The sequence below is a fragment of the Danio rerio genome, chromosome 23, assembly GCF_052040795.2.
Source record: "Danio rerio strain M-AB ecotype USA chromosome 23, GRCz13ab, whole genome shotgun sequence".
NCBI classification, from domain to species: Eukaryota; Metazoa; Chordata; class Actinopteri; order Cypriniformes; family Danionidae; genus Danio; species Danio rerio.
This window is the reverse complement of record NC_141043.1, coordinates 28,805,053-28,821,545: the sequence shown is the minus strand read 5'-3', so window position 1 is coordinate 28,821,545 and position 16,493 is coordinate 28,805,053. Positions and strand designations below refer to the sequence as shown.

The 16,493-nt window shown below is 35.2% G+C and overlaps 1 protein-coding gene and 1 pseudogene across 2 annotated transcripts; one reads left to right on the top strand and one right to left on the bottom strand.

Annotated features, from left to right (window-relative positions):
- Positions 1-481: 481 nt before the first annotated feature.
- On the bottom strand, positions 482-6,960 carry r3hdml (R3H domain containing-like). 2 transcript variants are annotated; one of them, XR_015945684.1, is made up of 7 exons: positions 6,615-6,731; positions 5,135-5,442; positions 4,074-4,192; positions 2,143-3,939; positions 1,402-1,931; positions 1,100-1,281; positions 482-1,012 (listed from the first exon to the last, which is right to left on the bottom strand). XR_015945684.1 is itself a non-coding variant. In NM_001386498.1 (6 exon segments), coding segments are annotated over 5 exon segments (759 nt in total). In that variant the 5' UTR covers positions 5,405-5,442; positions 6,615-6,960; the 3' UTR covers positions 482-861.
- Positions 6,961-14,274: 7,314 nt separating this feature from the next.
- Positions 14,275-14,995, top strand: LOC100150041 (acyl-coenzyme A diphosphatase FITM2 pseudogene; annotated as a pseudogene).
- Positions 14,996-16,493: the final 1,498 nt, after the last annotated feature.

Sequence of the window (16,493 nt, the reverse complement as noted above, 5' to 3'; positions counted from 1 at the left end):
AATTCAGATGATTGATTTTAATAACCATTAAAGTATTCTCTATACCTTGGATTGAAACAGCAGTCGGGGACTTTTATGGCTTTAAAAGCCTTTTTAGTGGTGGTTTACAGCAGATCTGTCTGCTTTAGATGGATTGAACACATTAATGAGGTTATAAAAGTTTTTATATATTATGCCTCCCAATACTGGTCCTGGATCAGTTACTCTCATACACCTTTATAAAAGGAGTTGCATCCAATATGTTGTTTAAAATATGTCAATTTTCTTTGTTTTGACAATTATATTTGGATTTTTACAAATTACCTATGTGCCTGCTTGAAAAGTGTTAAAACAGTTTGTCGATCTTTAAAGAGAAAATGTAAATAAAAGGTCCGTTTTTATGAGGACAAACGTGTTTACAATGCAGTCATGTACTCTGTGTGACATGAGTGCTATAGACATTTGAAAAAGATAGTAGCTTAGAAACCACAAAACACACTACTTTCTTCATCAAAAGATTTATTACCAGTACAAAAAGAACAAAACGATAATAATAAAAGAAAGTGCTTAACTTTCAATGTGAATTGTCGCTGCGATGCAACTTAGTACAATCAAATGATAAAACAGTGCAAAGAGCCTGAAAAAACAACAAATAATAACATACAACTTAAAAAATACAAAGTACTATGAAGTTATAATCAACACAACAACAGGAAATACATTTCGGCATTCAAACATTTGATCAATTCGATATTTTATTTTAATGTCATTCCTTTTTTTTTTCAAATGAAAAGATTGTGAAATAGACATTTTAGTGGTTTCTATTATTGAAGAGTTTTATTACATTTTTTAAATATGTTCTTTAATTAAAGATATTTGTTTTTATTGCTTATAGCCTCTAAAGCCATTTGTGTTTCTTCGGGATTTTGGTCTGGAGTCACACTGGTTTTTATTGCATGATCCTCCATAACTGGAGGGACACGCAGAGCAGGGTCTTCCTATTTTATATGGAGCTTCTCCGACCCAGTTTCCCCTGAGACAGAAGAAACATGCAAGTTTGATTAATCATTACATTTTTGAGAAATCGTATTGTATTGATAGAGTCAAAGTTGAATCTTACTTGATAGCATAGTTGCAAACCAGTAAGGTGGCTTGTTTCCACATACTCCCAAAAACAAAGATGTCTGAACACTTTTTGATAGCGCACCCGATCTTATTGCTTGCGGCCCACACCATCTGAAAAAAGAAAGTCATTACTAAAATTAAAATCCTGCAAAAAATGGCATGTTATCAAAATATAAACTGAATATATGTCTCATATACTGTTGGTAGATGGGCTGAAAACTGAATATATGTCTCATATACTGTTGGTAGATGGACTGAAAACTGAATATATGTCTCATATACTGTTGGTGGATGGACTGAAAACTGAATATATGTCTCATATACTGTTGGTAGATGGACTGAAAACTGAATATATGTCTCATATACTGTTGGTAGATGGACTGAAAACTGAATATATGTCTCATATACTGTTGGTGGATGGACTGAAAACTGAATATATGTCTCATATACTGTTGGTGGATGGGCTAAAAACTGAATATATGTCTCATATACTGTTGGTAGATGGACTGAAAACTGAATATATGCCTCATAAACTGTTGGTGGATGGGCTGAAAACTGAATATATGTCTCATATACTGTTGGTAGTTGGACTGAAAACTGAATATATGTCTCATATACTGTTGGTAGATGGGCTGAAAACTGAATATATGTCTCATATACTGTTGGTGGATGGACTGAAAACTGAATATATGTCTCATATACTGTTGGTGGATGGGCTGAAAACTGAATATATGTCTCATATACTGTTGGTGGATGGGCTGAAAACTGAATATATGCCTCATAAACTGTTGGTGGATGGGCTGAAAACTGAATATATGTCTCATATACTGTTGGTAGATGGACTGAAAACTGAATATATGCCTCATATACTGTTGGTGGATGGGCTGAAAACTGAATATATGCCTCATAAACTGTTGGTGGATGGACTGAAAACTGAATATATGTCTCATATACTGTTGGTAGATGGGCTGAAAACTGAATATATGTCTCATATACTGTTGGTAGATGGACTGAAAACTGAATATATGTCTCATATACTGTTGGTGGATGGGCTGAAAACTGAATATATGTCTCATATACTGTTGGTGGATGGACTGAAAACTGAATATATGTCTCATATACTGTTGGTAGATGGGCTGAATATTTTTTTTTCACCAAATATGGATTAAATTAATGCCCTTAAATGAAACATTAGTATTGTGTTGTCTAAAAATAAACTTGAAATTCTGAAAACATGGTACAAATTTTGTTACTCAAATCAATTGTAAATATATGCTCTCAAAGCAAAATATTCAACACAGAAATATACAGTTAAAGTCAGAATTATTACCTCCCCTTTAATTTTTTTTTCTTTTTTAAATTTTCCCAAATGATGTTTAACAGAGCAAGGAAATTTTCACAGTATGTCTCATAGCAGTTTTAAATTTAAAAATAATAATTTTTTAGGGGTTTTCAGCTTTTATTGCCAGGACATTGGAGATTCACAGACAGGAAAGTAGGGGGAGCAGAGCGAATGGAAGGATCGACCACGAGGACCACGAGTCGGGAATCAAACTATTTGTCGACGCACTAACCATTGGTGCCAACTGAAAACCATTTTAAAGTCAACATTATTAGCCCCTTTAAGCTACTTTTTTCCGATAGTCTGCAGAACAAACCATCGTTATACAATAACTTGCCTTAATACCTTAACCTGCCTAGTTAACCTAATTAACCTAGTTATGTCAGGGTTCTGTCTTAAGTTTATTTATTTATTAGCTTTGTGACAGAACTCTGACAATCTTGTTTGTTTTCTTTTCTTGGATGCATTGGTTTGGGTTTGCTTGAACCATGTACTCTTTTGTGTTCTTGTCAGTGCCCAGCATTGAGTTATCTTGAGCTGTGTACTCAATTCTGTAATTTAGTGTGTGTGCATGGCATTCGGATACGGGCACTAGTAAACTGTGGTTCCAGTTTTAACAGGATTTGGATGTTCATGCTCCATGTCTGTTTGTCTGCTGTTAGTTTGATATTTTGCTTTTGTCAAAGGTTCCTGTTCATGTCTTTACACACAGTTGTGTCTTGTTTAGTTTGTATTTTGCATTGGTTCTTTTTTATTGTCTGTGTGCTTTTTGTTTTAGCACATGGCTTGTGTTGTGTCTATTCCCATGCGCTTATTTGGTCTATTAGTCAGACCCCACACAACTTGTTACCTGTTTGTTTTGTTAATTTGTTTTACCTAAGCTCCTCGTTTTGGGATTTGTTTGCTTCTCTATTTATTCTCCCAGTTTGCTTTTGTCTGTGCTGATTCGTTTCTTATGTTACATGTAGTTTGATGCCTGTCTGGTTGTCTGCCCTCCTTGGTTTTATTTTGTTTTACTTAAAATGATTGATTACCCTACCGTGGGGTTTTTGTTTTTTTCAGCCCTGTTGGCTGTTATCTGGGCTCCGTGTCCAGTTTTTTGTTCCTAATTAATTAAGTTTATTGCTGATCTGTGTCTGGGTTCTGTCCACACACCTGACAAATTAAGCCTTTAAATGTCACTTTAAGCTGGATAGAAGTGTCTTGAAACATAGCTAGTCAAATATTATTTACTGTCATCATGGCAAAGATAAAATAAATCAGTTATTAGAAATGAGTTATTAAAACTATTGTTTAGAAATGTGTTCTCTCCGTTGATACGAAATTGGGGAAAAAATAAACAGGGGGGCTAATAATTCTGACTTCAACTGTACATACCACACACACCCACCTGTGTGTAGTGTGTGCATACAGAGCCACTGCATCTACTGGGGTAAGAAAAATAGTGTCTCTCATCATACCAGGATTTTACCAGATCAATAATCGACTTGTATCTGCAAAATAAAATAAATAAATAATTTTCAAAATGTGTAGACACATAGACATTATAGAAAAGATCTTACACAGATATGGTCTTGGGATATTTATTAATTCATCCTGATGTTACTATTGTACTCATGTGTAGTACCTTCCAGAGATAATCGACAGGTTCTGTCCAATGTGTTGCAAAAAATGATGTGGCCCGTGTTCCCATATGCACTGAGAGGCCCAAAACTCTGCAGATTTGGCCAGTCTTTCATCCCACACCTCACAAAGAAGAGCAATGGATAGACAGAAATAAATATATGTACTGCACCAAAAAGGATAATGCAATGACAACAGTCAAGCCAAAAAGTAGGCAAAATTATAAACATTTTTCACACAATTTATTCTGCAAAATATTCTTATGAAAGCATGCAACTTAGATTGTTTAAATTAATTTGTTGATTAAGTTCATTGAACTCAAACAGATTTGGAAAATGAAGGTTGAGTAGACTAGGCCAGTGTTTCTAATCCACGTTCCTAGAGGACAACCAGCTCGGCACATTTTCTAGACTCCTTAACAAACACACCTGATTTAGATCATCAGCTCATTAGCAGAGACTGAAAGACCTGTAATGGTTGTGACACACAAAGGAGACATCCAAAACATGCAGTGTTGGTGGTCCTCCAGGAACGTGGTTGAGAAACACTGAGCTTTGCTTTACAGTATATGACATATGATATGACTATATCCGTTTTTGAGTGAAATGTCGTTTTAAACACTAGCATTATTAGAAAAATCTCTTTTCTATAATAGATCACCAATGAGACTTGAGTTCCCTGAGTGACGGAACTATTAGTTGTCCATTTACAAGCAAGCTAAAGAATGTCAAATAAAATTAATTTAAAAAAATGATATTACATCTTTATCTTATCCTAAGTAATACAGGCAAATTGTATACACAGACATCCCAAGTCTCCGGGAAATGGAGGTGACCCCACTCTTCATCTTCAACATCACCTCTTTCCGCCAACCAACGTTACTTTGACCAATTTGGGATGTCTACATTTGTGGTGAATATGAGTGGGCTAACTTTTGTAGCTAAAACCTTAGCATACATTATACACAGAACAGATTGTCCTGCTTAATGTTCATTTTAGTTTTTTTTTTATCTAATTTGTTATAATATAAAATACACAGAAATTGCAGCTAATAAAACATCCTACCATATATTCCATGTTTGCCGCCGGCGGAAAGACCTGTGAGCGCACGCGGTTGTGGTAGTCCAATAGAGCCGTCATATCTTTGCCGGAGATGAAGCGTCTCCGTCGGACTCGAACTGTGCTGCCGTCGCTGCTGTTCCTCACTTCGGCCTCCATGGAGAGCTGTTCGGCCTGAAGCAGAGCTGTCCCGCTGCTCACCGCCACTATTCCTGCTTCTGCTCCTGCTGTCCACAAGGTGACAGCAAAAACTAGCTGAGCGCATACTAAATTCATCCTCCTGTCTTCTGTCTGCCCGCCAACAGGTGCTTTAGCTAGTTGTGGAAAGAAACATCAGTGTTAATCTCTCACTGTAGCTGCTAGTGAAATGACAGGAACAGTACAGTCCCTTCTCAAACGCAAGTGAAGAGTTCAGCTTAAGATGAACCTAAAAAAATTCTCAGCCTTCTATATTTGTTCTAATATTGAATTTTAAAGGCAATGAAAAAGTGTAACTATAAAGTATTTATAATTTATAGTGATTATATAAAAGTAAATTACTGATCATACACAGAGGAGTCTAAGAAAAATACAAATTTTAGAAGAAAATATCAGAAGACACTGAGGTTTTTGCATCTAAACTCTTCAATTAGGCTGTAGTTTACTGCCTGCAGTTTCTAAGTAAAATGATGAACGTATAACAGATAAATGTGTAAGCATGAAAAAAACTTTTGCATATTTGTGTCTTTAAAATAGGGGTGCCCAATTTTTTTTTGGGCCAAGAGCCAAAAACCAAATATCATTGAGAGCCATGGGCCGAAAAAATATACCAAACTAGCCTATATTACATTAAAGTTGCTATGGTTCATTTCCTAATTTATTTCATAAAAATTAAAAATAAACAGAAAACATTGCTTTGAATCCTGTTAACTAATGCAGTATATATTTTAATTATAACTTATTGCAATAAATACGTAAACAATCAGATTTATAACACATTGGAGTTCAATGAATACACTAGTCAAGCAGAATCTGCCTTGCCTTGGTTTTTTTTTAACCAAAATCTCCCTATTGTCTTCTATCTGTCGGGTGACAATATGTACAATTTAAACTAAAATACAGCATTTAAATTGAAATGTTTAATTTCAGTTAGCTTTTTTATGCTTAACAATAAAGCAGTCAATTAAAGGTTACATTAAATTTGAAATCACAAAACCTTTTTTACTGTAGTGTATATATATATAAAAAAACTTATGACACATTTAAATTAATTATATTATTTACTTATATAAAATTAGGTTGATATACATATTCAAGATTTAAACAACAAACAGATGAATATTACACATGCCTTCACAAGTGTTTAAAGAGATAAACGACTGTCTCAATTTGGAAAGGAAATACACCAACAACCTTTCAACAGACCTCTTTATATATTTTTTTAATCTAAAAATTTAAAAAATTAATCTATAGTAGCTATAGAAGAGAAAACAGCTGACGTATCTACCTGTGAATGCAGTCTGAAGAGAGCGGGGGTCCTCAGTTGTCTTCACAGCACTTCAGCACAGCCTGGAGAAGAGCAGCTCAAAAGATCTCCACTTAAACTCTGGCCTTTGCAAACAACGTCTTTGACATGTGTGGCAGCGAACTTTAACAGCGCCAACTCTCTAAGGCCATTTGACGTTAAAGAAAAGCCCTTGTCTCTTTTTCTTCCCCCCACAGGGATGTTCCTGAGGCTCAGGAAACAATTTAATGGAAGGTTTTGCTTTTTCAGCACACACTCACTATGGAAGCTCCAAACAGCCACACTCTCCAATGGGATTTTAAGATTGATGACTTTTCAACAGTTACAGCTCTTCCTTTCCATTACTTTGGAGATTTTTTTAATTTATGGCTTTTTTTAACTTTCACATTTGATTTTATATCCTGCCATATTAATACAGCATCCGCTGAAATGACAAAAAGTACACATGCACATCATGCTCAGTAATAATCAAAGCCATTAAAAAAACAGCAATATTTAAACTGGCCATTTTGCTCTTTTAAATAATCCGTACCACACTTATATTGGACATCTGTCCTTTTTGTGAGCTTTTGGTTGGAGATGCACTCAGCCGTCCTGGCAAAACTTAACAATGAAATAAGTTGAATAAGCAAAGGCAAAGATTTTATAAAACGGAGGGAGTTGTTTTACGAATCAAAGGCCAAATTTTTAGAGTCATGGCCAAGTCAGCACATTGTCCCAGCTGTCTAGGATTCCAGGAAGGACGTGCCATCTGTAATATCTCTAGTCTCTGGCCAGTGCCAATATACACTGAACAAATTTGCCTGGTCCAGCTAGAGAACGGGGTCATCGAGAGCATTGAGTTACACATGACTTATTAATGCAATGCGGCAATTAGTCTATGTAGAAAATCCACTTCATCCTCAGCAGATATGTCGGTACAGTATATCTATAACATAATTATAACAGAGGGTTAGGACGTAATCTTCTTCAAAAAGCTCAACATCTGTCATCTAGGGGGGAGGGGGTGTCTATATTTTAACAAATTTAACTAATTTGTTATTTGGATTTATTAAACATATTTTGGGAGGACAAACTTTTCCAAATGCACAAATTTTCATAATTTAATATTATTACAAGTGGCCAAATGACATCTGGAAAGTATTTCAAATAGCATATGTTTAACAAAATGAATTAAGCAAGGACTGCAGCAATATTTCTCATATTTTAAAGCACTCGCTTGTGTCTGTCCCTCATAGCTGTTGGATTCATCCTGCATTTTGGATCATTTACAAAGAATTTGGCTTTGAATATTTGTAGCTGCACTGTAAACAAATCTGTTATTTTACGTTTTGAATTATAGTAAATTTTTCTTTAATTTAACATCAGTTATTTTACCCCAGCTGCAAAAAAAAAAAAAAAAAAATTGTAAAATAACGACCTTTAAATTGCAGAAATTTACAGTAGTTAAAAAATTACATGAAAATTCTGCTGCAGGAAATACCATTTTACAGGAAACCCCAGTTTGTGGTGGAAAAAATAAAATAAAATAGCAGATGTTAACTTACAGAAATTTACCATAATTCAAAAATACATTTAAAAAAATTTAAAAAATGTTAAAATGAATTGGGCTTATAATATTTATTTTTAATATCTATTGTATACAATATTCATAAAATTATACATTTTGAACAGTGCTATAATTCAAATATTCAGTCATAACAACAAACAATTAGCATGACTGCAACAAAATTCAACTAGAAAAGTAAAGTTCGTAGACAACTTTATGGTGGCTTGAGACAGACTAGTCTGAAAGTTTGAACTAGTTTTCAAGTCTAAATAATAAAGTAGTTTTTAAGATATTTGAAACTGTTGGCATAGATGTAACCATCTACTGTGATGAATCAGTTAAAGCGAGCATGATTCTGAAGTTGCGGCAGACTTTTGTTTCATGATGATTTATTTCAAACTAAACTTGCAGCAAACTAACAACTGCATTAACAAATTTGGTTAAAGCTATCAAACAGCTGACATCACTCAAGAAAGACTGTCATTCCAGAGAAAGGCACAGGGTCAGATTTAAATAAAAGATTAACAAACAAAAAAGCCAAGGAACACAGTGGATTGACTTGCACATATTAGTTGTTTACCACAAGATTAACAATGTCGTTTACAAAAATAAAAAGTGCAAATTTTGATTTACAGGCAAAATTATACATTTAAGCAATGAATTATATATTGCATTATTCCATAAAAAGTAGCAGTTACTTTTTATAAAGTAACTTTTCTGCTAATTACTTGTTTGGTTTTTATACATTAAGAGTTGTGGATGAATGTAAAGTCAGTAATTATAGACGACAAGGTGGCTCAGTGGTTAGCACTGTTGCCAAACAGCAACACTGGTTGAGTCCCGGCTGGGTCAGTTGGCATTTCTGTGTGGAGTTTTTTGTATGTTCTCCCCATGTTCTCCCCTGGATGCTCCAGTTTTACCCACAGTGCAAAGACTTGCGCTATAGGTGAATTGGGTAAATTAAATTGTCCATAGTGTATGTGTGTAAATGAGTGTGTATGGATGTTTTCCTGTACAGCTGCAGCTGGAAAGGCATCTGCTGTGTAAAACATATGCTGGACAAGTTGGCGGTTCATTCTGCTGTGGCCACCCCTGATAAATAAGGTAGGAAAATTTCCAAAGGAAAATTTAAAATTTTCTATGTTTCTTAATATGTTTTTTTTTTATATTTTATATGTTATATAAGTAACTTCAAAGTAAAGTAATTAGTAATCTAATTACTTTTTTACATGAAGTAATTAGTAATGTAATCCGATTACATTTTTCCCGTAGTACGTAATTTGTAATCTATTACTTTTTAAATGTAACTCACCCAACACTGAAAAACATTGACATTCAATCATCAGAATCTATTGTGCTTTAAAAAGCTTGAGAATTTAAAATAGTCTCTGACAATACTATAATATTTGCTTATAATAAACCAAAATATGACGTGTGCTGCTTTGGAATGCTAAAAAAAGATTATTATTAAGTTATTTTTACAGTTATCATTCTTGTTGTGAAGGGGCCTAACGCATCCTCAAAGAGAAACTTCTAAAGTTAACAGTCATCCTCAAACTGCCATGGACATAGGGTCAAGGTTCAACCCGAGGTCTTTCTTGGAGGACCTTCTGTTAGCTAACTATATAGGCAAGAAAGTTGTACGTCGCTCTCTAGACAAACATACTGTATGATGTCACTTCTTAACACAGACAATGATTTATGCTTTACGGTTTAGTCTTTGCAGGAGAAATAAACAAGTTTGGTCAATACAATTGGCAAATGTAAACAACGCCCCTCCCCTCCCCCCAGTCAAATGTTCAACAACTTTATGTGCTAATATGACATGTACAACCCTAAGCTACAATGAGCCCTTGTAGAGCGAAGAGTTTAAAAATAGCTACAGGCAAGTCTCTGCTAAATCTATCACATACTTAATAGTGTTGTCATCGCACATCAAAGGAGGTGATGAATGTTGAGCAGAAATATCAAATCAGTCACTCTGTGCATGTTCTCGGAAAATGGACACCCCCCCCAAAAAAACTGCTAATGTTAAGCTAAATTCATTCACATAATGGTTACCTTGACTGCACCTCATTCATGCTCTCCGCTTGGGCCTGAAGGGTCCCTGTGCAGTTTCGGATTAAAAGAGAGAGGGAAAAGTGACTTAAAAAGGTGCACAGCTGTGCCATTATCTCCTCTGTGGCAATGAAAAGGCCAGCCGGGTCTTTCTGTGTATGAATCACGTCATTTAACATAAATCCAGGGCTTCCCATTTCCCCGCTGCTGCTCCATTTCTCATGTCAGCAGTCCAAACTTTGTTTTGGCAGCCCTGAAAACCAATTTGCTAAGTGATGTAGCTGTTTGTGGTGATGGACGGTTGTGAAGGGAACAGGGACAATGGGTCTGTTCTGACCTGTGGGTACTGGAATTAAAGAAATTGCCTGCACATTTGTATCACTATACGTTAATTTAAGCTATGTTTTGCTTGTTGTCAGCATGCTTGAGTATGACAAATATAATATCAATGTCAGCTTACTGTGCGACCGTTACAACCAGGGGGTCCCTTCAGTAACCCCTGCACGGCAGCCCCCGCATTTTGCGATACGCCATTGTGTGCAGTATATGTGTGTGTGAAAACCATGATTGTCAACCAAGGCTCATTCTGAAAATGTGCCTCTGTACCCTACTGAAAAAAACAGCTTAAACCAGCCTAGGCTGGTTGGCTGGTTTTAGCTGGTTGTTTTAGTGGGGTTATTGGCCATTTCCAGGCTGGTTTCCAGTCATTTCCAGCCTGGTTTAACTGGTCTGGCTGGAAAATGACCAGCTAAATCCAGCTAAAACCAGCTTGACCAGCCTGGTTTAAGCTGGACATAGCTGGTTTTGGCTGGGCTCCCTATCCTGGCTAGGCGGGTCAAGCTGGTTTTAGCTGGATTTAGCTGGTCATTTTCCAGCCAGAGCCAGATCTTTTTTTCTGGATTTTTCAGCAGGGTATACATTTCTGGAGTGCGCCTAATACGTCCCAGGAGCTAGTTTTTTGCAGTTTTTGCGAATCCACCAAAAGCCGCTGTGTACACTTTTTGAGATCTCAAATTTCTCTCATGAGTGTTATTCACGCTTGTTGTTCTCACGTAAGTCCATCGCTGTCGACTGACTGTTTGACTGACTGAAGGATTGACTAACTATTCGCCCTCCTACTTCCCTAAACCCAACCAATAATATTTTCAAAATCACTGATTGACCTGCCCACCCACTTCCCTACACTCATTCAACAATTTTAAAAAGCAATCCAGATAAAGAAAAGCCCTTGCCTTATTTTTACCATGTTTTCAGATAGATTTTACCACATTCTCACCCTGTTATTTACTTGTTTATTTTATTTTTTGTATTCTGTTTTTGTTTTACCTGCTTTCTGGAACCTTTTTCACTAGACTCAAGCCCCATATTTCTTGGTCACCTCCTCTCTGCATCTCAAGTTTGCTGATGTGCATGGTGAGCTAACTGGACAAACTGGTAACAGTGGGAAAGCCGTCCATATGGATGAATGTTTTTTACTCTTTCCTTTGTTCCTTGTTTGTGTGCTTGATTTGTTACCATGATTATCTGATTGTTGTTGCTGTTTCACACCTGTTTCTTGTTTCATCCTTTATTATTTTATGTATTTCTTTTTTTTATTTGGTTTGGCTCACTGTGTTGTACTGATTGTAGCATTTTCCTCCTCCAATTTCTTTGCTTCCCAAGTGGATTATCTTTTAAACATATTTTTCTACATAAAATCAAAGTTTCCTCCTATTTTCTGACCCGTCATGATATGTAAAGGAAAATATATAAAAAGCAAAACAATGTGGAAAAAAAAACTATGTATGTAAAACCTCATCAAAGAAATATTCAGTGATTCAGTGCTCAACGTGAAGGGATTTGCATGAACAAGGGTTGGAAACATATAACGAAAATAGCAAAGCAGTCCTTGTTTGCCATGGTCATTATTTAAAGTAAAAAATTACTCCACCCCATGTTTCACTTTTGCCCTCAAGTTAAAAAAAAGGGAAAGGGAAATACAAGAATCACAAAACCAGGATGAATTCACTAAATGAAAATAAAAAAAATTCTGGTGTTTAGTATAGATCAAGAAGATTTTGTCTTTAAATATTTACTTGATAATCCACAACATGAAACATCTGTCATTATACAGTCATCAGTCATACAGTTTAAAGAGTCCTAAACAACAGTGGACACATCTCATTTTCATGGTATGGACAACAATGAACATTTGAAAGCCTTTACCCATATGGAACAATTATATTTCTCCTTTATACTGTATGCGAGCATCTAAAGGCCCCATTTTATGAAGCCCTCATGAAGTCAAGTTGTAACATTTAAGATTTACTGTGAGGAATGTTTTGAGGAAGAGCAGAAGAAGCCATAACTCATTGAGGCCCCCTCCGTAAGGCAGTGTGAAGTGGGTCAAACTTGGATGGAAAACCTCTAGATGACCAGGACAAAAACAAACCAACTTCCTCTAAAATGACATCACTGTGTCTAGACACTTATAAAACGGTGTGGTCTAAAGCTTTTTAGCTGAGTTTTGTGAAAAATCAAGAAACATTCAAAATTACAGCCAAAAAATGTAATGTACTCAACAACAAATCCAGTTCAATTATGCTTATATAAATACTTCATGAGTTAGTTTATACAGAAATTGGATATGAAATTGTTTAAACAATTGCATGTTTACATTTCAGCTTGGGAAATTACTGTATGTTTATCAATCAGTACATCTAAAATTTATTTAAAATGAAATCAGATGTGGTTTCTTATGATTCTTGACTAGGCATGGGACGTTCAAAACCGTCAAAATTTTCAGCAAAACTGTTCTAAAGGTATGAGTAAGATTTTTTATTTACATTTTTGTTTTTTAGGACAACAGTACCTCCAGCAGAAAAGGTATCCAAAGTTGTCATTTTAACTTGTAAAGAAATCTGTGCTTTTTGACAGCAGAAGTCCATAATTAATTTGAATTGTTTAGCCTGACATGTTTACTGCTCCAAAATATTTTAAATGTTTCTCAAATGAAAATATGTTGTGTTCAAAGGGGAAAAGGGTTTTGTTTTTCACCCAGGCATTTAAAAAGAATATATTTTAGAGCAGTAATATGAATACCGTGTAACCATGATATTTATATCCAAGGTTATCATAGCATTAGAATCTTATACCGACCCATGCCTACTCTTGACCACATACAATAGTGCTCATACTGGATTTATTGACTGAATTAAGGATCCAAATACACCTGGTCTGCTTCCAGCGGTAATTGTTTCTAAGGTTCCAGAATATTTTAAATTCATGGCAATCACTTTGCAATCACTCTAAAACACCAGTATTTAACATCCTGTCAGACTGCTCCATCTGGCACAATATGTGAAGGCAGAGTAGAGAAACATCATGGCCAAATGGCACACGTTCTTGGAAACTCATGCCTTTGAACAAATACACACCAGCCAATATGGAGTGCAACAAGGGCAGGTCTGTGGAACTTTCTGAGTTTCCGAAATCCTAAATCATACCAAACACATTGTTTTCAAAACAAGCCGGTTACAATAATTACAACCATTTTAATCAATAATTTCACACTGCACACTATCTGTTTTATTAAATGTAACAGTCAGTTACTGTAATTGTTTTCTTTTTAGCTTAAACTTTCAGTCACTTATTGTTAATGTAATTATTGTTAATGATTCGTTAATTGCAAGCCAATGCCTAATAGCTTTTAATAGTCAATCAACGAATCAAAAAAGTAATAATTAAAATCATATATAGACAAAACACCCATGGCTCCTGATGTATAAGTTGAAGGCCTCTGTCTGTGGAAGAAATTTAATATTATTTATCATTGACACTATAGATCAAAGGTTTTGCTCATAAATATTAATCAGATAGTATTCGTCTGATTTACCAATCCTCCTATGGCAGATGTTTTACTCTTGAATATTAACTAGGTTATGGAAAGGAACCTTTCCAATAGCGATATAGTGTTGCTCATGAATAATATTTAACAATGTCAAAAGAGTTTGATTCATAGTTGGTTTCTCTTTCACATTGAAACACACACGCAGAACAACATGGCTGCTGCTGTTGCAGGCAGCTTAGTTGACAGTTTGTCTTGTCTTTGGAGACAGTCTTACACCCGTACTTATTTACCACATTTATTCTTTTGTATTTCATTCACAGGCTCGGTTTTGAAAATGGCAGACCTTGTGCCGGAGAGCTAAGTGACAGTAGAAATGTTTTTTGAAACCACCATTGATTATTGTTTTGCTTCTGCCTGTGATAGCTTACTCCTACTTTTACATCAAAAGCCACATGTTTGCTTTGAGGCGGCTGAGGTCACTATTGGTGGCAACCCTCATTTGGTACATTTGCACAGAGATCTTTTTCTACATTGAAGAAATTACAGGTTTATGCTACGACTCCAAAACCATGGAAGAAATCCCTGGTATTATGATCACAATAGACATGTGCAAGGAGGCTGGCTACTTCTGGGATGGCTTTGAAATATCAGGACACTTGTTCATCTTGAGCTACTCTTCCCTTTAAATGGTGCCCATGTTACACACAAAGCCTGTTTACAGAAACACTCCTCTTGATTGTCTTTATCTAGCTCTTAATGGGATTTTGGCCAACTGGATATCGATGTTCGGATGTGTATTTCCACGATACTACTGAGAACGTACCTCTTGTGGGATTTTGGGATGGTACGTGACCTGTAAGGTTTGATATCTGAAGCTTTTTTTCTCCAGGTTTCCCTCCACAGCCGAAACAACATAGCCTAGTGTGAAAATTAAACTTGAGATCTATGTAAACTTTGCTAGTACTCAGTTTGACACTTGATTGCATTAACAACCTTATTTTTTGTGGCATATATTCACAAAGGTTAGAAACATTGCTCAGAGACTTTGGTCCATATCAACATTATTAAAGTATCACACAGCTGATCTGTCAGCCACACATCCATGATGCAAATTTACTAATCTGCCCAATGGTGTTGCGAGGGGGAGCTTTGGGGGCTTAAGCCCCTGATGTATTGTCAAAAGCCCCTGACCTTTTGGAAGATGTTGCACTGAAATATAGGTTGTATAACATTTATTTTGTTATCGAAGTCCTTAAAATTAGCACTTTATTCACTAGCTTTCTACATATGACATCTACACATATTTATCTATCTACACATATTTGATATAGCCAGGCACATCTGTTTCTGTAATAGTTAAATTGCAGTAAGTTCATGCATCTAGCTTATTATTTTATAGCTTCTATTATAACATGCTTTATCAATTATTTACGATATTATTTAATATTATTATATTATTATAAATCAACTTTATTCTAATGAAAATACCTAAGATGGCTGGATAACACATATAAACCATTTATTGTGGCAGTCGTGTAAATGACCAGTTAAAGCCTTTTTTATGTTTATTCAGATCTTATTTTCATTCATTCAACTACAGCAAAAGCTGGATTCCTTCATCCATGTTAGGGATTTTCCTGGAATGTTCTACTACTTTTGTAAGGCATCTATGGAATTTCTGCTCAAGTATGAATGAAACAGGCATTACATGCATTTAAAGTGCTACAATGCCCACATCAACCTATTTTGAGGAAAACTAAAAAAATCTCCCTCTAAAGACATTTAAAGTAAACTTAATTGTTATTATATCAAAAATAGTAGTCTTTTAAATATCAATATTTTGTGAGGTATTGAATTTAGAAATTCCAGTATCTTGACAAAACTAAGGGGCTAAGCCCCTTATCCCTTTCGACCCTAACAACGCCCCTGATTTTGCCACAGCCCAAAGGTGCTCAATTCAACTTTTAGTGAACTCTAGTAAAGACTTACAGTATTTAATTAATGTTCAGTATATATGTGGTAAGTTTCTTTATTCAGGAAAAAACGATGTCAATTAGGAAAAGTCTCTGTGAAAATGTGCTTAAAAATTGTAGCCTATATTAATTTTTCAGTTGGGTACATGACGTAACTATCCATGCAATCAGTTTTAAAAATGAATTACATGGTAAAGGTTGTCCTTGGATTGTAAATATTTAGACACATTCAACTAAAAATGTTTTCAAGATTACCTGCTGTTCATAAAAGTCTTATCTTTAATATTTTTCACACTCGATTCCTAAATGTATCCAGGCAATGATTAAAAAGATTTTCGTGACTGTGTTATAGTGCCACCTATTGGATAGTTAAAATATATATTTTAAAAAAACTGTTACTCTTTCTGGAAATCTACATGAAAATTAATGTTGACAAAACGTATCTTGTGTTT